The sequence below is a fragment of the Lissotriton vulgaris genome, chromosome 7 (assembly GCF_964263255.1).
Source record: "Lissotriton vulgaris chromosome 7, aLisVul1.2, whole genome shotgun sequence".
NCBI classification, from domain to species: Eukaryota; Metazoa; Chordata; class Amphibia; order Caudata; family Salamandridae; genus Lissotriton; species Lissotriton vulgaris.
This window is the reverse complement of record NC_141695.1, coordinates 955,821,651-955,847,037: the sequence shown is the minus strand read 5'-3', so window position 1 is coordinate 955,847,037 and position 25,387 is coordinate 955,821,651. Positions and strand designations below refer to the sequence as shown.

The 25,387-nt window shown below is 46.0% G+C and overlaps 1 protein-coding gene across 1 annotated transcript in view; it reads right to left on the bottom strand.

The window, feature by feature from the left end:
- GABRA6 (gamma-aminobutyric acid type A receptor subunit alpha6) overlaps positions 1-25,167 on the bottom strand; it is a 267,861-nt gene extending 242,694 nt beyond the window's left edge. Inside the window, exons 1-2 of the mRNA XM_086928835.1 lie at positions 25,036-25,167; positions 24,793-24,911 (exon numbers count right to left, since the gene is read on the bottom strand). Coding sequence (XP_086784961.1) covers positions 24,793-24,911; positions 25,036-25,076 — 160 coding nt within the window. The 5' untranslated portion in view covers positions 25,077-25,167. The remainder of the gene's footprint in view (positions 1-24,792; positions 24,912-25,035) is intronic.
- Between the last annotated feature and the right edge of the window lie 220 nt (positions 25,168-25,387).

Genomic DNA, 25,387 nt, shown 5'->3' with positions numbered 1-25,387 from the left:
GAGTCAGCTTTCTCCTTGGCAGAGGTTCCTTCTTGATTTCCAGGATGATCTAATTCTCTGTTGTCAGGGGTCCTGTACTTATACCCCTAAAGTCTTTGTTCTCTCTGTGCATGTGGGCCCTGAGCCCGGTCTGAACCAGTTCTGGGTGGATCCTGAGTACTTTGTTTTGCTGGCTGCATCTTTCCTTTCAGAGTGAGGGGCAGGGTCCTCAGCCGCCCAGCAGGAGGTGGAGCCAGCATTGTGGCAGGCAGGCACAGCCCTATTCAGCCCAGGTGCTAACTCCTCCCACCACTCAGGTTGCAATTGCTTCATTCAGCCTAGTGCTGACTCATCCAGCCTCTGGGGGAATTCCCCAGCCCCTGTCACTCACAAACCAGACAGTCAATACACAAACAGGCCCAGGCACACAGAAGGGTCAGACAAGAGAACAGCAACTTTCTAAAAGTGCTGTTCTCAAACACAGGATTTAAAAACCACCTTTCCTAAAAGATGTATTATTAAATTCTGAGTTCAGGGATACTAGATACTTATGTCCTATCTTGTTCCTATGGGAAGAAATGCTGTTAACCACTGTAGCCAGCATCCCCCATGTTAACCTATGGAGCAAGATAGCCTTACAATAGTGAAAAACGAAAATGGCTGTAATTCACTACCAGAGCATGGTACCTGCACTAGTACATGCTCTACCTTTCACATACACTGCACCCTGCCCAGGGGGGTACCTTGGGCCTTCCATAGGGGTGACTGATGTGCACGAAAAGGGAAGGGTTAGGCCTGGTCAGTGGGGACACTGACCAGGAGGACATGGCAGTTCTAAACTGCCCGTAGGCGCTGCAGTGGCAGGCCCGAGACACCATTTTAGAGCTACTCCTGTGGGTGGCACAATCAGTGCTGCAGGCCCACTAGTAGCATTTGCCATCACCAGCCCTGGCACACCCAGTGCACTTTACTAGGGACTTCATGGTGATACAAATATGCCAAACATGTATATCCAATCAGAATAACAATTTACATAGGGAGCACTTACACTCTGGCACTGATCAGCAGTGGCAGAGTGTCCAAAGCATCTAAACCAGCAAAAACGAAATCCAGCACAGCATCAAAAATACAGGAGGCAGAGGCAAAAAGATAGGGGTAATCACGCCAAAGATGCCAGTGCCAGGTCTAACACGTGTCCCCTCCAGCTGAAAGTGGGGAGAACTACCCACCCTCTTGGGAGTTCTCTTCACTAAGGCGGAAAAACCTGGACAGACCATCAGCGTTGGCGTGTTCTGTACCAGGGCGGTGTTCCACCGTAAAGTCCATTCCCTGTAGGGAGATGGACCACCTCAACAGTTTTGGATTTTCACCCCTCATGTGCATTAACCACCTGAGGGGCCTGTGGTCGGTCTGAACACGAAAGTGAGTCCCAAACAGGTAGGGTCTCAACTTTTTCAGAGCCCAGACCACAGCAAAAGCCTCCCTTTCAATCGCACTCCACTTCTGTTCCCTGGGGAGTAGCCTCCGACTAATGAAAGCTACTGGCTGGTCTCCATTCTCCTCAGTGGCTTGTGAGAGTACTGCTCCCACACCATGCTCTGAAGCGTCCGTCTGAACTATGAACTCACTGGAAAAGTCAGGTGCCTTAAGCACCGGTGCTGTGCACATTGCAGTCTTCAGGGCCTCAAAAGCAGTTTGGCAGGCGTCAGTCCAGTCAACTCTTTTGGGCAACTTCTTGGAAGTGAGTTCTGTCAAGGGGGCGACAATGGTGCCATATCCCTTGACAAACCGTCTGTAATACCCGGTGAGTCCTAAAAAGGCTCTCACCTCTGTCTGGGTCTTGGGGGGCTCCCAAGCCAGAATGGTATCAATCTTAGCCTGTAGGGGCGCCACCTGGCCGCTCCCCACCTGGTGTCCCAAATACACCACAGATCCCTGCCCTATCTGGCACTTACTAGCCTTGATAGTGAGGCCTGCCTTTTGCAGGGCCTTCAACACTTCGCAGAGGTGTTGCAAGTGTTCCTCCCACGTGGAGCTGAACACAGCAATGTCATCCAGGTATGCGGCGCTGAATTCCTCCAGCCCGGACAGTACCTGGTTAACCAGTCTCTGGAACGTGGCAGGGGCATTCTTCAACCCAAAGGGCATGACACGGAACTGGAAGTGCCCCTCTGGCGTTGAAAATGCTGACCTCTCTTTGGCCCCGTCAGTTAAGGCAATCTGCCAGTACCCCGAAGTCAAATCGAACGTACTGAGGTACTGGGCAGCTCCCAACCGATCCACGAGCTCATCAGCTCTGGGGATAGGGTGTGCGTCAGTCTTCGTGACCGCATTGAGCCCACGGTAGTCCACGCAAAACCGGAGTTCTGGCGGGCCACCGGGGGTAGCAGCTTTCTTGGGGACCAAGACCACTGGGCTAGCCCAGGGGCTGCTGGAGGGCTCAATCACCCCTAGCGCCAACATCTTGGAAACTTCTTCCTTGATGCTGGCCCTGACCTTGTCGGCTACCCTGTAAAACTTTTGTTTTACTGGCAGACTGTCTCCAGTGTCCACATCATGGACGCACCAGGTGGTGACTCCTGGGGTCAGGGAGAACAGAGAGGAGAACTGACCCAACACTTGGCGACAGTCATTCTGCTGTTCTGGGGTCAGGGTGGGCGAGAGGACCACACCATCCACTGACCCATCGTGCTCCTTAACTGACAGGAGGTCAGGGAGAGGATCGCTATCCTCTTCCATCCCTGCATCTGTAGCCATGAGCATGGTTACTTCAGACCTCTCAAAGTGTGGTTTGAGGCGGTTCACGTGTAAAACTCTCAGGGGCTGCCTGGGAGTCTTCAGGTTAACCAGGTAGGTTACCTCACTCTTCCTTTCCACCACCTCGTATGGCCCAGACCACTTGTCCTGGAGCGCGCAAGGCTCCACTGGCGCCATCACCCACACTTTCTGCCCAGGTTGAAATTCGACCAGAGTGGTATTCTGGTCGTACCATCTTTTCATTTCTTCCTGGCTTGCTTCCAGGTTCGCCTGAGCGAGCTTCCTGAAGCGTTGTGTCTGGTTGCGGATGGCCAGCACATAGCTGAACACATCCTGGGGGGTTTTCCCACGGGACTTTTCCCAACCCTCCTTCACCAGTGAGAGAGGTCCTCTGACAGGGTGGCCATACAGGAGTTCAAAGGGACTGAACCCTAAGGACTTCTGAGGCACCTCCCTGTAGGCAAACAACAGGCATGGTAACAAGACGTCCCACTTCCGTCTCATGGGCTCCGCTAGGCCCATAATCATACCTTTCAGGGTCCGGTTGAACCTTTCAACCAACCCGTTTCCTTGAGGATGGTAAGGAGTGGTGAACTTATAAGTTACCCCACACTCCTCCCACAGAGACTTCATGTACCTAGAGATGAAGTTGGTACCCCGGTCGGAGACCACCTCTCTGGGGAACCCCACACGGGAAAAGATCCCCATCAATGCACGGCCCACCACGGGTGCTGTGATTGTCCTGAGAGGGACTGCTTCCGGGTACCGGGTGGCATGGTCCACCAAGACCAGGATGAACCTGTTGCCTAAGGCTGTCTTGGGGTCCAGGGGCCCTACGATATCTATGCCCACCCGCTCGAAAGGGGTGCTCACCACTGGGAAGGGTTGAAGGGGGGCCTTCAACTTCATTCCAGTCTTGCCACTAGCTTGACAGGTTTGGCAAGATCTGCAAAAGGAACCGACGTGCTTCCTCATCTGGGGCCAATGGAAGTGGGTGACAAGCCGGTGTAGGGTCTTGTCTTGCCCCAGATGTCCTGCGAGAGGCACGTCATGAGCCAGACCCATTAGGAAGTTTCTGAAGCGCTCGGGTACCACCAGCACACGGGCTGCACCGGGCTCCGCAAACTTAGGCTCGCTATAAAGTAGGTCACCTTCCCAGTAAACATAGTGATCTTTGACTGCTCCTCCTGCTGCCTGGTCTACAGCCTGTTGCCGCAGACCAATGAGGGAAGGGCATTCCTTCTGCGCCTGGCAGAACTCCTCCCTGGAGGGACCACCTTCTTGCTGCCAATGGGTCAGCTCAGGTAGGTCTCCCAGTTCGGCCACCTGTTCCCCTGTAGGTTCCAGGGCATCCCCCTCAGGTTCTGCTTCCTCCTGGACCGTGGGAACGGCTGGGGCTGGTTTCCCGCGCCCTCTGCCTCTTCCTCTCCTGGCAGGTCTCTGGGCCACTGTTTCAGGCTCCAGTTCTGCTGATTCACCCTTACTGGCTGCCATAGCACGCGTGGTCACGCAGATCCACGCAGGCAAACCCAACATCTCCAAGTGAGTTCGGTGTTCTATGTCTTTCCATGGAGAACTCTCCAGGTCGTTACCTAACAGACAGTCCACAGGCAAGGCATCGCTGACAACTACCTCCAAAAGACCAGAGACTCCTCCCCATTCAAAGGAAACCTTCGCTATCTTGCAGAGGCGCACTGAGCTGTCAGCGGCCACTACAGGGCGGAGTACACCAGGGATGATTTGCTCGTCAGACACCCACTGACACCTCACGGATGTCACACTGGCTCCGGTGTCTCTCAGGGCTTCAACCTCCCTCCCATTGATGGTCACCTTCTGCCCATATTTCTTAGTGTTAGAGGGCAGTAAGGTTTCCTGGACCATCTCTCGGTCTCCTAGAGAGACAAGGGTCATGACTGCTAGCTCTCCCCAATCACTAGAAACCAAATCCCCACCCAAAGCTACACTAGCTAACGCTGGGGCGGGAGCACCAGTGGGTGCGGGCTTCTTCTTGGGACATTTCGGAGCAATGTGGCCCACCTCGTTGCAGTGATAGCAGGTAGGGGGACCCTGGTTATTTCTCTTGTCCCGCCTACCCTTAGAGGGCCATGGCTGTTTAGGCTTGGGGGGTTGGGAATCCTTTTCCTGGGAACTATTTTGGGGCCCTTGTGAGAACTCCTTTTGGTTACCCTTGTCCCCCCCACTCTTCTGCTGGGGACCCTGCCCACCTTTGGTTGTGGTACCCACAATTCCTTTGTGGACCCTGGTACTGGTCCAGCGGTCCGCCTCCTTAGCAAGCTCAATGGGGTCTGTCAGCTTGCTGTCTAAAAGATGCTGGTGCAGCTCTGAAACACAAAGACTACTCAAGTGCTCCCAACTGATTAAATGCAACAACCCCTTCAAATCAGTTACTTTACTGCCCTTCATCCAACCTTCCAGTGCACGCGAGTACCCATTCACACACTCCACCCAAGTCTCAGACTCTTTCTTCTTGGAGTTTCTAAACTGCAGTCTGTACTGCTCTGGAGTAAGGCCATACCTGAGACATAAGGCCTCCTTCATATTGGGGTAGGTCATGGCACCTGTTAATTCTAAAGGCTCTAGAGCACTCCTCCCAGATGCCTCAAAATGTTTCCACAGGCCCGCCCCCCAATACTTGTCAGGCACATCATTCATCTTCAATGCAATTTCATACGAAGTGAACCAGGCATAAATATCCTCACTCCTATGGTAATTCTGTACCAGGTCTTTGGGAATATATACTTTACCCCCATGCACTGGCTGCGCGCTGCCACCATTAGAACTGGCATCCACCTCCTTGTTTTTCAGATCCAGCTCTTTTATTCTCAATTCATGAGCCAAAAGCAATTTCTTTTCCTCTAAGGCGCGGGCCTCTCTCTTGTCTTCCGCTGCCCTTTCTTTCTCCAATTCCAATTGCCTTAGTTTCATTTTCATGACTTCCAAGTCATATTCTCTTATTCTTTGATTTTCCTGTAACTCTTCTGGGGTGAGGCCCCTACCGGAGTGGTTGCTGCCAGCTCCTGAGCCTACTCTGCCCACTGGCAGATCTGTGCCTTGAAAAGCATTTTCTACATCCACATCATCATCTCCCTCTTGTGCCTCCCAATGGGCTTTCAAGATTCTCTGCAGCTCCTCTTTCCTGTAGGCGCTTTTTATGGGGCACTCAAACTCAAGGCAGAATTTCCTAAGTTGCTCAACTTTGTATGAATACAAATCTCCAAAGGCAAACTCCAATTCCACTTCTGCCCTATCACTGGGTGCCTTCCCATTCTGAGACATGATGCTTTTCGAAGAGTTACTCAACAACAGGATTCAAAAACTCAACAACCAGTAGTATGCGGTGGCGTAATGGTCTGCACTCACTAGTGATGTACACCAATTACTGTGGGTCAAGTGCAAATACAAGTTCAAATCCCACCGCTGCCACCAATGTTAGAACTGGGGGTCTCTAGTTGGCAGAGGTAGGTACCACTGTCCAAATAGGGACCCTTGCTTCTAGTCAGGACAAGGAGATAACCCTCTCAGATAACCCCTGCTCGCCCTCAAGGTAGCTTGGCCTGAGCAGTCTAGGCTAACCAGAGGCAATGCGTAACGTATTTGTACCAACACTCACAGTAACACAGTGAAAACACCACAAACTGATTCCACAACAGTTTAGGAAAATAAAGATATTTATTCTAAACTACACAAGACCAAAACGGCAAAAATCCAACATACACAGTTCAAGGATATGGTTTCAAAAGAGTTCTTCAGGTTGTAATCAAAGTTCTTTAAGTTGCGTTAAAATAATCCACAGATGCGTGAAAAGTTCACAGTTGCGTCACGTTTACTCACAGTACCTTTTAGATGCAACAAAGTTCCACAAGCAGGAAGCTGGTGCGGTGGAAACAAGCGATGCGTCACTCCTGAGACCCTGGGGAGGCGATGCGACAGCCCCGCTGCAGCAGCGGGCGTGTTGCGACGAATCCGGTCTGTATGGGGAGGAAGGCCGCTTGCGTAGATTCCGGTGCGTAGGTTCCGTAGGAAGTCTGTTCTCGCAAAGGCACGATGCGATGATCTCGTAGGGGCTGCGACGATCTCCGGGGCGACGATGCGCGGTCCAGCGGTGATCCTCTCTCTCGCAGCTCCTCGATGTGATGGTTCTGCGACGATGCTCGCAGCGACGTGATGCGGTCCGCAGGCAAGCGGTGCGGCGATCTCACCCAGCGACGACAGGCTCTGCGACGACACTCGCAGCGATGTTCGATTCCCCCGCACCGGTCTGGTGCGCTCCGCAAACGAAGGGTGCGACGGCTCCGGCAGCGATGTCAGGCGCTGCGCTGATCTCGACCTTCGTAGCGGCGGGAAACTTCTCGCACTGTCGGGGATGCGCTCCGCAAGCGAGCGATGCGACACTTTTCAGCTTCACAAGTTCTCAGCTTAGTCTCAAGCTTCCCAGCTCAGATTCAACCTCCAGAGGCCCCACAACTGGATCAAGCACTCTAGGAAGGACAGAACTCTCTCAGCAGAGTTCAGGGAGACTGGGGGTGAAGTCCTTTTGTTCCTGGGACTTCAAAACAGGGAGCCAGCTCTTCTCAGGCCCTTGGAGATTCCTTACAAGACAGGGGACACAGCTCACAGCAAAGTCCTTCCCCTCTCCTTGGCAGAGAAGCAACAGCAGGTCAGTCCAGCAGAGCAACAGCAGGACAGTCTTCCTTCTTCAGAGTCAGCTTTCTCCTTGGCAGAGGTTCCTTCTTGATTTCCAGGATGATCTAATTCTCTGTTGTCAGGGGTCCTGTACTTATACCCCTAAAGTCTTTGTTCTCTCTGTGCATGTGGGCCCTGAGCCCGGTCTGAACCAGTTCTGGGTGGATCCTGAGTACTTTGTTTTGCTGGCTGCATCTTTCCTTTCAGAGTGAGGGGCAGGGTCCTCAGCCGCCCAGCAGGAGGTGGAGCCAGCATTGTGGCAGGCAGGCACAGCCCTATTCAGCCCAGGTGCTAACTCCTCCCACCACTCAGGTTGCAATTGCTTCATTCAGCCTAGTGCTGACTCATCCAGCCTCTGGGGGAATTCCCCAGCCCCTGTCACTCACAAACCAGACAGTCAATACACAAACAGGCCCAGGCACACAGAAGGGTCAGACAAGAGAACAGCAACTTTCTAAAAGTGCTGTTCTCAAACACAGGATTTAAAAACCACCTTTCCTAAAAGATGTATTATTAAATTCTGAGTTCAGGGATACTAGATACTTATGTCCTATCTTGTTCCTATGGGAAGAAATGCTGTTAACCACTGTAGCCAGCATCCCCCATGTTAACCTATGGAGCAAGATAGCCTTACAATAGTGAAAAACGAAAATGGCTGTAATTCACTACCAGAGCATGGTACCTGCACTAGTACATGCTCTACCTTTCACATACACTGCACCCTGCCCAGGGGGGTACCTTGGGCCTTCCATAGGGGTGACTGATGTGCACGAAAAGGGAAGGGTTAGGCCTGGTCAGTGGGGACACTGACCAGGAGGACATGGCAGTTCTAAACTGCCCGTAGGCGCTGCAGTGGCAGGCCCGAGACACCATTTTAGAGCTACTCCTGTGGGTGGCACAATCAGTGCTGCAGGCCCACTAGTAGCATTTGCCATCACCAGCCCTGGCACACCCAGTGCACTTTACTAGGGACTTCATGGTGATACAAATATGCCAAACATGTATATCCAATCAGAATAACAATTTACATAGGGAGCACTTACACTCTGGCACTGATCAGCAGTGGCAGAGTGTCCAAAGCATCTAAACCAGCAAAAACGAAATCCAGCACAGCATCAAAAATACAGGAGGCAGAGGCAAAAAGATAGGGGTAATCACGCCAAAGATGCCAGGTCTAACAACCCCCTGAGGGTATCTTTGGGTATATAAGTACCACATCTTTGCTGGGCAAGGCAGAGGAGAAAGACTTCCATGCTGACACGTTGACATGAGACACTGATGTCCATAAATGCAGATACTCCAGCATGCCGTCGTCTGACATCCCTCACGGGTTGTCAAACTCGAGACCAAGAAGGGGTCCTTCATTCTCTCACATCAGGTAAAGGACTTGGTTCTTTCCTAGGGGGATTCTTGGCTATACACCTACATACATGCTAGGTACATTTAGGTACATCTAGTTAGGGTTATCATCATAGGAGTACGCATTATTACTGTCATGTATCTATATGCCTGCATATTTCCATTATTTAAGCACTATGGTAAAATTCTACCTTTTATTTACTCTGTTAGTTCTCATGATTGTATATATCTGTTGCTGTTTAATGGTTGTTGCAGCACATGAATTTTACAGTAGAATGACGCTGGTTCAATAAATGCTTATTGAAAACGTTCCCATTGTTTATTTTGTGTATCTCTCTGAGACAAAGTGAGCATGAGTGATTGAGTGAAACGTACTGTTCTGCTTCCACAATCCCTGAGGGGTGAGGGTTGTCATGTTCGATAGTTACCAGAAACTATTCGCTCCTTGGTAAGAGGGGCACACAGTGGCACTGTGAGGTAGCTATCCACGGATGAAAATATCCTTTTTGGGCTGTCTTGAATCAGTCTGGACACCAGACCCTTAGTTTATGTTGTCTAAACATACAGATGCTATATAGATTTGTTGGAATTACATGACAGTACGACACAAGAAAGCTGGCTCAAGTAATATCTGAGATGAGACACTATAACCTACACATTCTGGGGGCAGTGAAAGTAGGTGGTCCTCATTTGCCAAGATGAAAACTACTAAAGGAGAGACAGTACTGTACTTAGGAAGGGGTGAGGACCAACATCACGAAGGAGTAGCCATCATCCTGAGCGATTGGAACGAGAAATGCCTAAGTGAGTGGAAGGCAGTCAACAGCAAACTGATGACAGCCAGGTTAAAAGACAGACACACCAACACCACAATTATGCAGTGCTATGCTCCACCAAATCTTGCAGAGGAAACAGTCACAGACATATTATACTAACTGATGCAAGCTGAGCTTGAAGCCATGCCAAACTATGACCTGAAGATTGTGATGGGAGACTTGATTGATAAAGTGAGAAAAGACAACACAGGCATAACAAAGCCATGGGAAAGGATGGGTCTGGAACAGTGAATTACAATGGTTGGAATTTTACAACACAAATGATCTGATGACAGGAGGGACTCTCTTCCCCTACTGTGAAATTCTCAAACTTGGTGCTCACCCAGAGGCAGAGACAGGAATTAGATGGACTACCTCATGATAAGCAGCACCAGAATATGCTCCCTACAAGATGTCAGAGTGAGGAGAGCAGTGGATATCAGTGCCTTCTGGTGACCACTCTTCTGAAGCTGAATCTCAGAAAAACAGAACACAAAACAGACGGACGACTGTATTTTGATGTGGCAAAAGTACAGGACCCTAAGACCAACAAGGCATTAATCTTATAAATCAAAAACAGGTTTTTACTCCTGGTAGACACAGAAAATCCGTCTGAGCCAGCTGCAGATGCAGTTAACTAGAAATGGGAACAGGTCTCTTCAACATGTGTAAAGATCAGTAAAACATTCCTGGGGACCAAAAAAAGGAAAGGGGATAGAATGGCTAAGACAAGGAGGGCAGCGAAAAAGAAAGTCATGGAGGGTAAATCTTAGAGGCTGCAGGAGAAATACAAGCAATAGTACATAGAAGTAGGGGTGGGCAGTAAACTCCACTCCACTAGCAAAGTTTGCAGAGTTTTGCCAATCTGCGCTCTGCTTGGAGCATGGAGTTTGACAAAATCTCCACCAACCGCTGCATTTCAGACTTTACCAGCACCCACCCCAACTTATCTCCACTCAGCTCTCCTAATTGCTAATCCATCTGGATGCGAAACTGCAGTCAACAGCCCTCTTTAGTCAGTTGGGAATTTGAGAAATACATCCTCACTATAGATAGTTTTATCTACACAATAATTCTTTAAATTATATAGCAATTAGCAATGCAAATAGGGGTAATAGTGAAAAGCAGGTATGTTTTTGTTGTTTTACAGCAACCCTTCATACATGAAGCATCCTATTTGCATGTGGTAAATGTTCAGTTATAATGAAAGTGCAAACGTCTCCTCCTACATAAAAGCACAAATAATTATCTGACTATTAGCAGCACATATTTTTTATCTCTAATTACATGTTTTTCTTTCAACGTGATTGACTGGGATTTTCACTTGGGAGTGCAGTGCATGCAGACTTGTTTCCCTATATGGCCGTGCATTACCAGGGCGAGCTCAACTCAAAATATGATTGCCAAGTGTGAAAAACGGTCACCTTTTTCAAATAAGTGTTCATGCTTTTGAGGAGACATTCACACTTTCATTACAACTGTACATTTACCACACGCACTTCTGATGCTCCCTTTATGAAGGTTACTATAAAACAACATAAACATAACTGCTTTCACTATTCCCCCTAATTGCATTTGTTAGACTTGGCTTTTTTCAGTGGGTTTATCCCCAGAATTTTTGCTTTTTGGGCTCCGGTTTTTGACATTGTTTTTGTTGGATATAGGACTTTGGGCAATTTACCACTGCTGATTAAGTGTGGGCAGAAAATTTGTTCCGCTCACAGAATTTGCGGATTTTCTGCAATTTCCCGAACCACGAATCGTGCGAAATTGCAGAAAAAGCCGCGAATCCGCGAGCGGGACAAATTTTCCATGAAGCACTTACAGGGTTACAGCAGGTGCCCAAGTTGAAGCTAATTTCTTTGTAACCATTTACAAAATGGATACAAAGAAATTAACTTCAACTTGGGCACCTGCTGTAACCCTGTAAGTGCTTCCTGTGTGGCGCCTCCAGAGAGTTTGTTGCCTACTTGCAACTATTCTCTGACCCTGCTCTGACCCTCGAAGCAGGGTCTGAGAATAGTTACAAGTATTGCACAATGCTCCTGTCACAAAAATTAAACCTCAACAGGAACCACTTACAGATATAAATAAAGCCGGTGCCCGAGTTGAAGCGCAAATTCAGTAACGTTTTAATCAGCCCAAAACATTAGTGAGCATGGTCGAGGATGGGCAAGTGTGCTTTAACCCCATATCTGCCGTCGAAAATTAGCTGTAATACTCGAGGGAGGTCTTTGCATCCATGAGTTTCTCGAGCGTGATCCTCTTGTAGTTCCTATGACCAGGAGGCTGCTTTCTCCTCACGTGCTGCCCTGCTCGCTCTCTGACCCTTTACACAAGAGGCATGTGAACACGCATAGAAGCCCTGCCTGTTTGGCCCCGCACCACACACTAGCGGTATCAAACGTCTTCCCGCCCTTTCCAAACTATGATGGACATCTCACTCAAGGGACCTCGGCGCCTTATGGCGAGGTGGCAAAGTTACAGGCACACATGGTCATTGGAGACAAATCTTCTGGCCCTTTACACAGCTTCAGTGTAGGAAAAGCACTATACATTTACCCAACGAGGTAGCACTTACTGGATTAGCCAGTAGAAAGAACTCCAGTGCAAATCACAAAAAACTTGCGATTTCATGGGAAAATCCGCAAATTCGTGGATTTCTTTGCGATTTCACCCATACTTTCTGCTGATCAGTGCTAAAGCGCATATGCTCTCTGAGTAAATTCTTATTATGGATTGGTGTTTCCATGATTGACTTGTTTGACTTAGTACTAAGTCCCTAGTATAGAGCGCCGTGTGTGCCCAGGGCCTGTAAGTCAAATACTGCTAGTGGGCCTGCAGCACTGATCATGCCACACACACAAGCAGCCATGTGAAGGGGTCTCAGACCTCCACTGCAGTGTCTGCATGCAGTCTCCATTGCCATGTCGACCTGGTAAGTGCACCCACTTACCAGGCCTTATTCTTCCCTTTTCTTACATGCGACCCGCTGTACCCCTGTGGGCAGGGTTTATTGTATGTGAAAGGTAGGACATGCCCTGGTGTGTGTGACATGTCCTGATAGTGAACTACAGTGTAATTCATTTTTCACAATGGAAAGGCCATCTGTCCCATAGGATAGAATGGGAGTTTACTTATAACATCTTATAAGTATAAGTTCCCATTGGCACAAGGTAGGAAGATAGGGTTTAGTATGCCTGACTCAGAATATAAAAATGCATCTTTTAGTAAAGATGATTTTTATATTCTGTGTTTCAAAATACCACTTTTGGAAAGTCCATATTTTCTTGCTTAGCCACCGTGTCTGCCTCTGCTTGTTTGTGGATTAACTGTCTGGCTTTGAAGTGATAGGAGCTGCAGATGTGCATTCACTGACAGCCACTGGGGGAGTTGAGCTGTGTCCTTCTTTTTCTGGATGAGTCAGGGCTAGGCTACAGAGACCTTGGTTGTATTTAGAGTAGGAGGGGAGATTTCCTTGCACCTGAATGGGCCTCATCTACCTTACACAGTGCTGTCTCCACCTCCTGCTGGGAAGCTGGACCAGAGAGGATAGAACTGAGCTGGACCTAGCACAGAGCCTCTCTGATACCAGAGAACAAAAGAACATGTTGTATAAATATTGGGGCCCAGAACTTTAGAATACTTCTGGACTCAAGAGGAACCTCTACCATGGAGAAGAGCTGTAAAGGCTGAAGGACAAGTACTACCTCTTTGCTGTGTGCTGTCTGTGGTTGGCCTGCAGTGGCTGTTTCTGCCAATGAGAAGACAAATACTTTTCTGTGTATCCTGCTTGAAGAGATGCATCTATTAGAAGTGCAGCGCATCCGCACCTGTTTCCGATGCATTGCCGCCGTGCAGCCAAAGAAACCGATGCGGTGCCTGCCCAAGCTTGGAGAAATCGCTGCACACCAAATCCTGTGCACCCATTTCCAAAGTCTGAGATCACTGCACCAATTCCGACACAGGCCTTGCTGTGTGACTGCAGGAGAGACCAACACAGTGGGGTTGCCGCCGCATCGAGATCTGACACATCCCCAATCCCCACGCATTGCCCCGGGGTGACAAATCTACAAGGATACCAAGGCCGCAGTAAGAAACCGACCTATCACCTACCCTTCAGTAAGGAACCAAAGCATCACCTCCCCTTCAGTAAAGAACCAACTCATCACCTCCTCTGCGTGGCAGTAAGGAACCGATGCATCACCTCCCCTGGAGTAAGGAACCAGCGCATCACATTCTCTGCGCATAAGGAAATGACGCATCACCTTCCCTGTGGCTGTTTTTGTTTATGATTGTGAGGCATCCCAGGTATTTTGTGTTGAAAGTGTTGATCTATAGTTTGCTATGGACAGAACTGTTTTTACCTTCTAAGAAGTACATTTTTATTACTGTATTCTGGTTTCTTGGAGAAGAGCAGGAAAAGCTGAAGGAGAAGTACTGCCTCTTTGCTGTGTGCTGTCTGTGGTTGGCCTGCAGTGGCTGCTTCTGCCAAGGAGAAGACAAATACTTTGCTGTGTGCTGTCTATTCTGCTTGAAGAAGATCCCCAAGAGCTTGAAGTAGAGCTTGCCTTCTGTTCTGAAGTCTCAGAGATTTAACCAACAGCTCCACTGAACTTCCTTGCTGGGTGTTCCGGCCCACCAAGAGGTGCCTGTTGCTGAGTTGGGCCTCTGGAGGTTGTTCCTGCTGTTGGAAGTTGGAAAAGAGTTGCAACTACGAGAAGTGCGTTATGTTATGTTATGTTAAAAGGGACTTTTATAGCGCAACGGCTACTCCAAAGGAGTGTCCCGGCGCTTTGTGCTCCAGACCTTAAGAAGAACTGGAAAACATAACAGTAAAAAGACAGAAACCTAGAAAAGAAGAAACACACTAACCAGAAAACAGCCAAGTTTTTAAACCTTTCCTAAAGGCAAGCAGATTCGATGTGGTCCGCAAGGACAGCGGTAGGGAGTTCCATAGCTGGGGGGCAAGGAGTCTAAAGGACCGGCCGCCCAGTCGGGCCCTTTTTATCCGTGGCACCACTGCCAGGGCCAATGATTCCGATCTTAGGGATCGTGTAGGCCGATAAAAATCCAGTCTCTTCTGGAGATATTTTGCACCGTTGGCATGCAGGGCTTTATGGGCTAAGGTCATGGCCTTAAACATTATCCTCTTCCGTATAGGAAGCCAATGGAGGGATCGAAGAAGGTTTGAGGCACTAGTACGGCGATGCAGGCCAAAAATCGCTCGAGCTGCAGCGTTCTGGGTCACCTGCATGCGCTGTAGGAGATATTCTGGCAGACCCAGATATAGAACATTTGCATAATCCAATCTGGATCCTATAAGTGCCTGGACAGTTATCCTCCGATGTTCCTCGGATAGAAGAGGAAAGAATTTACGAAGCATCCTGAGGATCCCGAAGCACGTTCCCGTAAGAGTGGATCCGCAACTGTTTCCGATGCATTGCCCTTGATCGGCCAAAGAAACCAACGCAGTGCCTGCCCATGGCTGTAGAAATTGCCGCAAACCAAATCCTGTGCACCCATTTCCGAAGTCCGAGATCACTGCACCGATCCCAACAGAGGCCCCGCTGTGCGACTGCAGGAGAGACCAACGCAGGGTGGTTAATGCCCCATCGAGATCTGACGCATCTCCAATCCCCACGCATTGCACCGGGGTGTTAATTCTACAACGACACCAAGGCCGCAGTAAGAAACCGACGTATCACCTCCCCTTCAGTAAGGAACCAACACATCACCTCCCTTTCAGTAAGGAAGCAACGCATCACCTCCTCTCCGTGGCAGTAAGGAACCGAAGCATCACCTCCCCTGGAGTCAGGAACCGACGATTCACATTCCCTGGACATAAGGAATTGACACATAACCTTCCCTGTGGCTGTTTTTGTTTATGATTGTGATGCATCCCAGGTACTTTGTATTGAAAGTGTAGCATCTATAGTTTGCTATGGACAGAACTGTTTTTACCTTTTAAGAAGTAAATTTTTATTACTGTATTCTGTTTTTTTGTCGTTTCAGTCTTGTTTTGTTTAGATAAAGATTACTTATTAATCTAAACTGGTGTGTTGTTCATTTGTAATGTTTTCACTGTATTACTGAATGTGTGCACAAATGCTTTACACCCTCCCTCTGAGATTAGCCTGTCTACTTCTGCCAAGCTACCAAGGGTGTGAGCAGGGGTTAATTTAGAATTGTAGCCCCTTACGCTGACTAGAAAGAAGGGTCCCTACTTGGACTAAGGTGCAAACCATTGCCAACTAGATACCCCAATTTCTATCAGCATTGTTATATAACTTAAATGAGTATTGTGTAGAAAAACCTATTTGTAATAAGGCCGCGTTCCTCAAATTGCCAGCTGACTAAAGAGGGCTGTTTACTGCATGTCTACCAGCGCTCTGCTCAAACCGAAATATAGGTTTCGGGAAGACCCTCAAACGGACACAACACACATGTGCTTAGCTAATTGCTATGGGGGGGGGGAATTCCATGGAATCTCGCAGAGTTTTTTATGTAGCTTAGCAGAATTCCGCAGAGGAAAACTACGCAAGCTCTGCCCCGAAAAAGAAGCAAACAGAGCATTCAAAATAACAAGAGCAGACAAGCAGGTGTACATGCACATATGTGTCAGCCAAGCAGAGGATTAAGCCAGTAGTAGCTTGTGGGGGAAGGTCTTCAAACTCATGAAGATAGACAGTGGTAAATCTTATGCAAAATATAAGTCTTTGTGTGAGCAAGCAGGACATGCTACTCACAACAGAGAGAGAGTAGGAAGCATGCTTGTCCGAGAACCTGAAAGAAGTTTTGAACAGACCAATACCAACAAACAAAGGAAACATCCAAGTAGCAGAGACAGCGGTGGAGATGAACACCAACTCACCACAGAAATAAATACTCACTGCCATCCAATCTTTCAAAAATGACCAAGACTACCTGAAATCAGGAATGTTCAAGGCAGACCGTGGAACATCAGCCGGGATCCTCCAATCACTGTGTACATCAATTTGAGAGAGAAAGAAAGAGCCAGATGTCTTGAACTAAGGAATCATTGTCAATATTCCAAAGAAAGGAGCATTAGTCAATTGTAACAACCGTTGTGGAATCACCCTTCTGTCAATCCTGAGCACAATTCTGGCAAAAACCATTATACAGTGCATTTCTGATGTCTGGGGCACGTATTTAAGAAAAAAATAGGCAGGATTCTTCAAGGCCAGAGACTGTATTTATCAGATCCTTACTCTACCTAACATCATAGAGCAGCGCAAGGAGTGTCAGAGACAACTATACATCAATTTCATCAATTTTGAGAAAGCTTTTGACAGTATCCACCGTGAGAGACTTTGGCAAATGCTAATAGCTCATGGTATACGGCAGCGAATAGTTTCCCTCATAAAGAGCTTCTATGATAATTTCACCTGCAAGGTGGGAGATAGTGAGCATAGCTCTCAAGTTAGGGGTGTGTGATGTCAGTGTTGTTCTTAATCCTACTCATTGACTGGGTGAGGTGATGCACAGCTAAGGACTAAGCCAGAGGCAACAGATGATTCTTATTCCCTACAGTGGGGGACATTGACTATAGGGATTACCTAGCCTTACTCACACACACCTGCCCCCCCACACACATATACCCACCATGTGCAGGAAAATACATCTTGCTTCAACAACTATGCAAAACAAGTGGGTCTGAAGGTCAACACAAAGAAACCAGTAGTCAGTCAGGCCACTCAACATCCCAAACCTTTCACCAATCAAGGTGGGTGGAGAGGACCCAGCCATGACAGAAGAGTTCACCTATCTAGGCAACAATATCTGGCATGATTGAGGGGCAGGTAGTAACATCAAAAGCAGGCTGAAAAAAAGCCAGGGATTCCTTCAGGATGTTGACCAATGTGTGGAGGTCATCTCAGTACAGCACCAAAACCAAGCTGATGCTTTACCAAAGCTGCATTCTGTTTGCAGTCTCTTATGGATAAGAATGCTGCTGGATGACAAAAAGTGGCATCATCAAATTGACAGCCTTCCACACAGGTAAACTAAAAAGAATCTTGCGTATTTTCCGACCACAGACCATTTCCTACCATGAACTGCTCACCAGATGCAAGCAGGAGAGAATGGATACTATCAATATGAGAAAAACATGGAGAAGAGAACAAGTTTCCATCACAAGAACAGCTCTCCATTGGACCCTAGAACGCAAATGGAAAACAGGCAGGCTAAAGAACACCTGAAAAGCAAAGTATGGAAACAAAACTGAAAACTGTGATGCTTAAATGGGGCACCATACAGTAATTTGCCCAATATAGGCAGAGGTGGAGGTCCTTTATTGCTGCCCTACATGCAAGTCAGCAGAACAGGCAGCAAGTAAGTGCAACTTTTAAGATTTCAAAATAAATAAGAACAAATAGGGAACGAAATGTGCAGAATTGCTCTAGTGTATTTTTTCAATATGATGAGCCAGATCAAATTTTTCCTGAGTGCATTCATCATGCAATTCATTCATAGTGCAGATATTTCACCCCACAACAGCTAGCACTCAGTATGGGAGGAATCTGTAGCTGTCAAGACCACAACAAAATTAAAATGCATTTCTTGGGGTAGAGGTGAGTGGTGTAGACAGCGTGCACATCTTAAGTATTCCCACTCTCCTCGTCCTTGGATGTCAAAGGAGAGAAGCAATCATTGAACAGTCGTGCACTTGATTGATTCAGAAATGCAAATCAGTTCTAAACTGTATGCTTTGGTGATAGAGTGTGCATAATTATTCTTCACATTGTGCATCAGTTTCTTGTGTTGACCGGGAGGGCACTGATCATCAGTGTGATAATGCCAGGGGCACAGCAGCTCATAGCGCCTATTAATGGCCTCCAATGCACCTCAGCCCACACCTCACCCTGGCTCTGCTCTTGTGACATGTTTTACTTATTGCTGATATTATCATTATTATTATTATTATTATTATTATTATTATTATTATTATAATAATTATTATTATTATTATAATTATTATTATTATTATTATTATTATTATTATTATTATTATTATTATTATTATTGTTATTATTACTATTATTATCATTGCTATTAATATTATTATCAATATTATTGTTATTATAATTATAAGTAGTAGTGATCTTAGTAGTAGTATTATCACTGCTCATAATATTACTAAAATTGTAGTACTGATATAATTATTAGCAGCAGTAGTTGCATGAATAGTTTCAGTGCTACTACTAGCACTCCCACTACTGGTTGTATTGTAACACTTCCACTACTAGACCTACTAAAGCTACAGGTGCTACTATTTTTAGATATTGAAAGTAGAGGCCAAGAGATTGAAGTAGTGAATGAATAAATTAGTTCTATAGTTAGGAGTAATATAATAAATGACCGCTCAGCCAAGGCTCAAGAAGAACTAGGATTGTAGCTGCTGCTGGTGTGTTTTGAAAAGGTGATGGTTTCATTTAAAAGTGGAGGAAGACTATAACTACTGGGCACAGAGTACAAAGGATAAGTTATTTGCATTTACAACCTATGACTTGGAACTGCACAAATCCATAAGTGGAACATGTGGTATGCACCTGTTACAACGCATTTTTTACTCCGCACTACCACTACAACGCAGGCATTACAACGCATACCGTTACAACGCAAGGCGCTGGGGGGCGCTCTAGGATAAGAGGTAAGTTTAATTTACTATCCAACACCTTCCCTAGGGTCCACGGGGACTGGAGTTAGAATAGTAAATTATACTTACCACTATCCAGCACCCCAAAGCGCTATGCGTTGTAGCGGTATGCGTTGTAAATACCGCGTTGTAATGGTATGCGGAGTAAAAGTATGCGTTGTAACGACATACATCCGGAACATGTGTAGGTCTGCTAGCATGAACTACAACAAAACTTTAGCAGTTCACTAAAAGCATTGACCTGCTTGCTCTTTGTGTGCACCCGGGGTCGGACTGGCCTATAGGAAAATCAGATTGTACCTGAAGGGCTGGTTTGACAGGTCAGTGGGAGGGTTGTTTTTTAGTTGTTTATGGGCCTGTATTGTGGTCTGCTGGACCACCTTTGATGAGTGATTTCCCTGATATTAACACAAACATTGCCTGCAGCATGAACAAAAGCCTACAGTTTCCGAACCTTTCAAAACGCCTATACAGTGTCTTTACAAGTTCAAAACCACCCTAGTTTCCCAATGCAGTCCATGTTTTTAGCTATGTGATTCGCTAACAGGGGTCACTTTTATTGTGGTTCATGGAACTATTTTCTGTTCCATTCCCACCCTGTGTGTACTCCAACTTCAATATTCTTCATAGAAAGGCATTTTGAAGACAGCTCAGGGTGACCATCTCTTAGAATTACCCCAGACTGCAGTACATTGCTTCAATTTCTCCAGCCCTGAAGGTCTCACCTACAAATTACTTTATTTCAGGTCTTAGTCTAATTACTTCACTGGAATCAAAATAAGACTACAACACTCAACATTCATTAGATTATAACACAACAATCTAGGATTAGAAAGTGTCCATCGTGATCGGGAGGGAGGTGGTCACGCTAAAGGAGGTGCCAGATATTGACTATGGCAGTGGCATAGCTAGACTTTTTGCCGGTAAGTGCGGGGTGCTGGTTATCCATGCTTTTGATGCTGCGTGACAGCCGCAGGTGCGAGCGGGGGAGGGGGGATGGGGAGGCACTGCCCACAAAATTTGTGGTGCCCAAAGAGGACCGCCCCGCCCAACCCTGCAACGCCACTGGACTACGGCCAGGGACCATTGGTGTGCAAGAATATGAAAGCTCTTTGACCTCTTCCAAATGATCAAGTGGAGCAGAATACCTGCTAAAGAGACATCATTAGAACTGTATACATGGACTAGCGGTGACTGCAAAGACAGATGCCAACAGGGCGACCATATGAAGGGATGAGAAAGATAGAAGCAGATATCAGTTTAGGGAGGACATTTCTGTACTCCAAGCAGCTGAGGAATTTTTTTAGCACATTTCATTTATAATATGAACTGCATTTTGCTATATCGAGCAACAGAGAGCCAAAAGTGAATTGGTTATCAAATAATTAACTGTAAGATATACAGTGGGAGCATGAACTCTTTAATACATTTTGTTGAAAGTATTTTGTACTGAATACATAGAATTTAAAGTAGTTGAAAGTTCTAACTCGCATTTATTACATGTAATGGATTTCAAAGATTGAATAGCTGAAACCAAGGTGATGGGAAGGAGGTGGGCAGATGTGAAGATACTGATGCAACGTTTCTGTGTATTTAATGAATTCTGTCGCTCAAATGTGTGGAATCAAACATATGAAACTAAGAAATATTTCATTTGAATGCTTTTGATCTGTTGGTTAATGGCACAAGCTGCAAAACGCATTTACTTACTTCTAGGATGAAGCTTTTTGTGACAGTTTGTCAAAATGGTTCCATATGTCTTACACCTGGAAATGATATTGTGCGGTCATGATAGCTAAACCACTCTTCCACTTTTAGCTGACCTCGTTTTAGGTTTTGCCTAATACATTTATGTACGATTCACAAACAATATAAACATTGTAATCTTAACCAGGGGTAGCAAACTGTTGATATTTTTTCCTGCTAAATAACGCACAGTTTATCAAATGTACTTGCCGTTATTTCGTCTAAAAATTGAACATGGGTTCAGCTAATGTCTTCATCAGTCATTGAAATTTCTGCCAGGAGACTGGTTTGAGAAGAAAATACCTCTTGTAAAAAGCTCTACTGGCATTTTCCCTCTCATACTAGTGTGCTGTCGAGGAGGTAATATAACGCCTGTGAAATTAGAGTAACATACAATGTATAAACGTCAGGAGCTTTAACCCATGAAAACATTTCACCCGGCCTTATTGTTAGCATGCATAGATTTGTGCACACTCAAAATGTTCAACTTTTTGCCTGAACTACAAAACATTGAGGCACATGTTATGTTTTGATTATTGATCTAACATTTTCCTTCACTCACTGATGTTAAGGCCCAGATGCATCAAGCATAAATCCGGTCGCAAAGGGGCAGATTCTCAGAATCTGCCCCTTTGCGACCGGTATTTTTGCATTTGGGATGCATCATCCCAAATGCAAAAATCGCTAACTAAAAATTCGCTAAATTGCGATTACTTGCATTTAAGGAATCTCAAATTGAGATTCCTTAAATGCAATGCATTAAAGTTTAAAAAATAGCGATTTCCCTAATAGGGCTTGCAAATTACCATGAAGTTCAACTTCATGGTAATTTGCAAAAACTTTGAAAAATGCACTAAAGGGCATTTTTCAAAGTTTCATGTTGCGTACACACATGCCCCAAGGGCATATGTGTGCGCTACATATGTGCACAGATCAATTTCAGTGGTGCAACAGGGTGTCCTTTGGACACCCCTGCACCCTTGAAATCGCATTCTCGTTTTGTGATTCGCTAAGTGTGATTGGCAAATTGAGATTGTCTTCCCATTCATTCCTATGGGCCTCTAGGCCCATAGGAATGAATGGGGAGGTATTCCTTAATTGTGACTCGCAATTTGCGAGTCGCAATTAAGGAATTTTAAGAAATTGCTATTTTAAAGTGATTTCTTCTTGCATAGCATTTTGCTATTCCTTATTAGCGATTCCTTATTTTTCGCTAATAAGGAATCGCAAAATGGATGCTTGATGCATCTGGGGGTTTCCCTTAAGAGTGTTGAGTTTTACCACTGTGGGAAAAATACTGTTTTCGTCATGAGAGGATATTTCAGTGGAAAAAAACTGTAGGAAGGGGGGATGTTCCCTTAGATTTCATATAGTTTATTCACAAATCATGGCTGATTCATTTGCGTATCTTTTAAGGAGTATGTGAAGGTTAGTAAATATGTGTAAATATCCAGAAGGTTCCATCTGTGGGCATAGGCGCCAGGTTATGATTTGTGGGAATTGGACCCACGGCTTGGACCAAGACATTTCACATTGTTTACTGGGTGAACATGCTCAAGCGTGAGCCACAGTCAGGCGGTTCTTTCATTAAGACACGGTGTGAAAGAGTAACCAGAATTTCCAAAGGGGACTAGGGTGGGTTTTCAGAGACATATGAGGCTGCAATTTAACACCATTTCTTATTTCTCGTCTTCAAAAATTATAACATTCAAGGCATAGCATATAATTTAAATGTTGAAACCTGCCCTTTTTGAACGCACCAGGGAAGTGTATTCCTTGTTTTACAACGTAAATATGATTCCTTCATCAGGGGACCCCTCAATATGTGAATAACATGCATGTGACTTACATTAGTTATATAACTCAAATGTTCTTTTCATATTTCCATTTAGGCTATCTAGTTTGCATAGGGTTAAAACAGCCACTAAAATTCTAATCAACACAAAATGTGACCATAAACTCTCTTAGATCCCTGCATATGGTTTATATATGAAATATACACTATATATTGTGGTTATTGCTACAAAAGATTAATAAATACTCTGCCTATTTATAGTTCTTGATTTAGGGTGAGTTCTTTCATCCGAAGTGTTTTCCATTGACCATCATGCATTTCAGTAACCATATCTTGCAGGACAAGTTTGTCATCTCTCGTCCCCTTTGAACTGGTCATGAGGCACACCAATAATTTGGTGAACCTTTCTCCTATGTCGGTCAGAAGTTCTGTGACGCAAATTGACCCCCCCCAGCACCCCCCTCTACCGAAAGTGATGAGAGGCACTTGAGTATCCCATATCTAAAAAATGTACATGGCCTTGGCCTGCATGAGGCCCTCACAAAGTTTTGGGGAACCTTGCAGGGTTCAGCCCCCCTGTACCGCAGGGAATGCAGGGGCCTGTGCCACGCTCCTGTTTGTGAGTATGCCCATTGGCACGCAACATTCCTCTGTGTGCGCTCACAGTGTCATCTGCCACTTAGGGCAAAATCTGCAAAGGTAGCAGACCTTCTACACTCTTACCTGCCCTCTGCAAATACAACAATATGTTGAATCTGTGTTTGTCAAACAGGGCTCGAGTTTGCTCTTTTTGTGCATGAGTCTGATTTACGTGTAGAAACAGTTTGACAATCATATTCTTAATGTCCAGAATGTACAAAATGATAAGACCACAGAAATCTAACCTGGTCTCTGCACTACAATCTTACTGGGATTCGTATTCTTCCACTCCCACTTCGGAAAACGAATGCGCCAAAATTTGGGAGTCAACCACAAGACACAAAATTAGTCCGACTCTGTCCCAAACTAAATTCTGGCTCCTACACAAAGCCTTTTGGACCCCTAGAAGACTCTTCCTTCACAATATCAAGGATACTGACTCCTGCTGGAACTGCTTGGAATCGGGAGGAGACCTTGAACACCTAATATTTAAATGCCCCCGGGTTACCACCTACTGGGACAGAATATTTGAATTTATTAACAAAGCCCTACACATTTCTCTCCCCAGAGAGAATTTGCTTCTATAGTTATGGGTTCCTCCAAAGCTGTCACTTTAGATGAAAATGACAAAGCCCTACTTGATCTCCTACTGACAGCGGCGGTTAAAATCATAACGACCAACTGGAAAAACACAGCCAAAGCCTCCTTCCCCCACTGGCTCAACTGGGTTTCTAATCTCAGGGGTGCCGATAACATCACCCTTGCTTCTAACCCATGGCGACCACAACATAGGAAACTATGGACCTCACTTGATTCTCACTTTGATCTCTTCAAACCCCCGTGAAATGTCTAAATTCTGCTTTCCCAATCATCTTCTCAATGTGTTAAAGGATGGACATGATTCAACCTACTGTGCTGTAAGTCTGATATAATTACATGCTGTAATAAGCCTATCGTGTTGTACTGTTATGATGCCTAATTGTCACTTTTATTTATTTACTTATTTTCTTCCCCCCCTCCTATGTTATTTCATCGCTTGCTCGATTTTATTTGTACTTGTACCACGAACTTTACCTGCTCTTGTATGTACTGTGCATATCCTTGCCAATCTCTCTCAATAAAAAAACATTGTGAAATAAAAAAAGAAAAATATTCTTAATGCCCCGCTCTTTCCATGCCACACGGTAATGTGCAACACAGTTTCAGCATATATAATGAAATCTATCACATAGGATAAACTTCCCCATAGTCAAGGGTGTCTGGATAATTGCTGGTAAGGTAATCCGCCCATGCACATTCAGAGTAATCGATCAGTTTACCTCCAATCCCTGGTCTCAGGCGGTTGTCATAGCCGTCCAGCAGCCTGTCCAAGATGCGGGTGATGTTCAGAGAGTGGACCCCAGCTTCAGCCTGCCATCTTCCACAGGCCCACACCACACTGCAAAACACAGTAATATTGCAGGTTCACGTTACTTTTTTCTTAATTCGCATTTTCGTTACTCTTTTACAGACTCATTAAGATACTGAGGAATCTGTCAAGAGAAATTAAAGTGCATACTTACCCCATGAAAACAAAGATCCAGGAAAGGAACCGCAATGCCATGTCTGGAACAAGAACTTAGTGACAAAACAAATCTGGTAATAGATTCAGACTGGCAAGTTTCAACCCCGATTGCTCTCTTTTTCGTTTTTAAGTGGACTGAATTTAGTTTGGGATGAGCCAGGCACAGTTTTTCTGTCTCCGGTCTGTCCCACTCACACTAATTCTTTCCTAACCACATCACCCTAAAACTCACTTCTGTCTTGCTCCCTCAGCCTTTGTTTCGATGTGTCTCCAATCCTTCTGGTGCCTGTCTCTCGTATTTAGCTGTATGCCGCTTCTCGGTATGTTTCTTTCTAAGGCTTCCTCTCTTC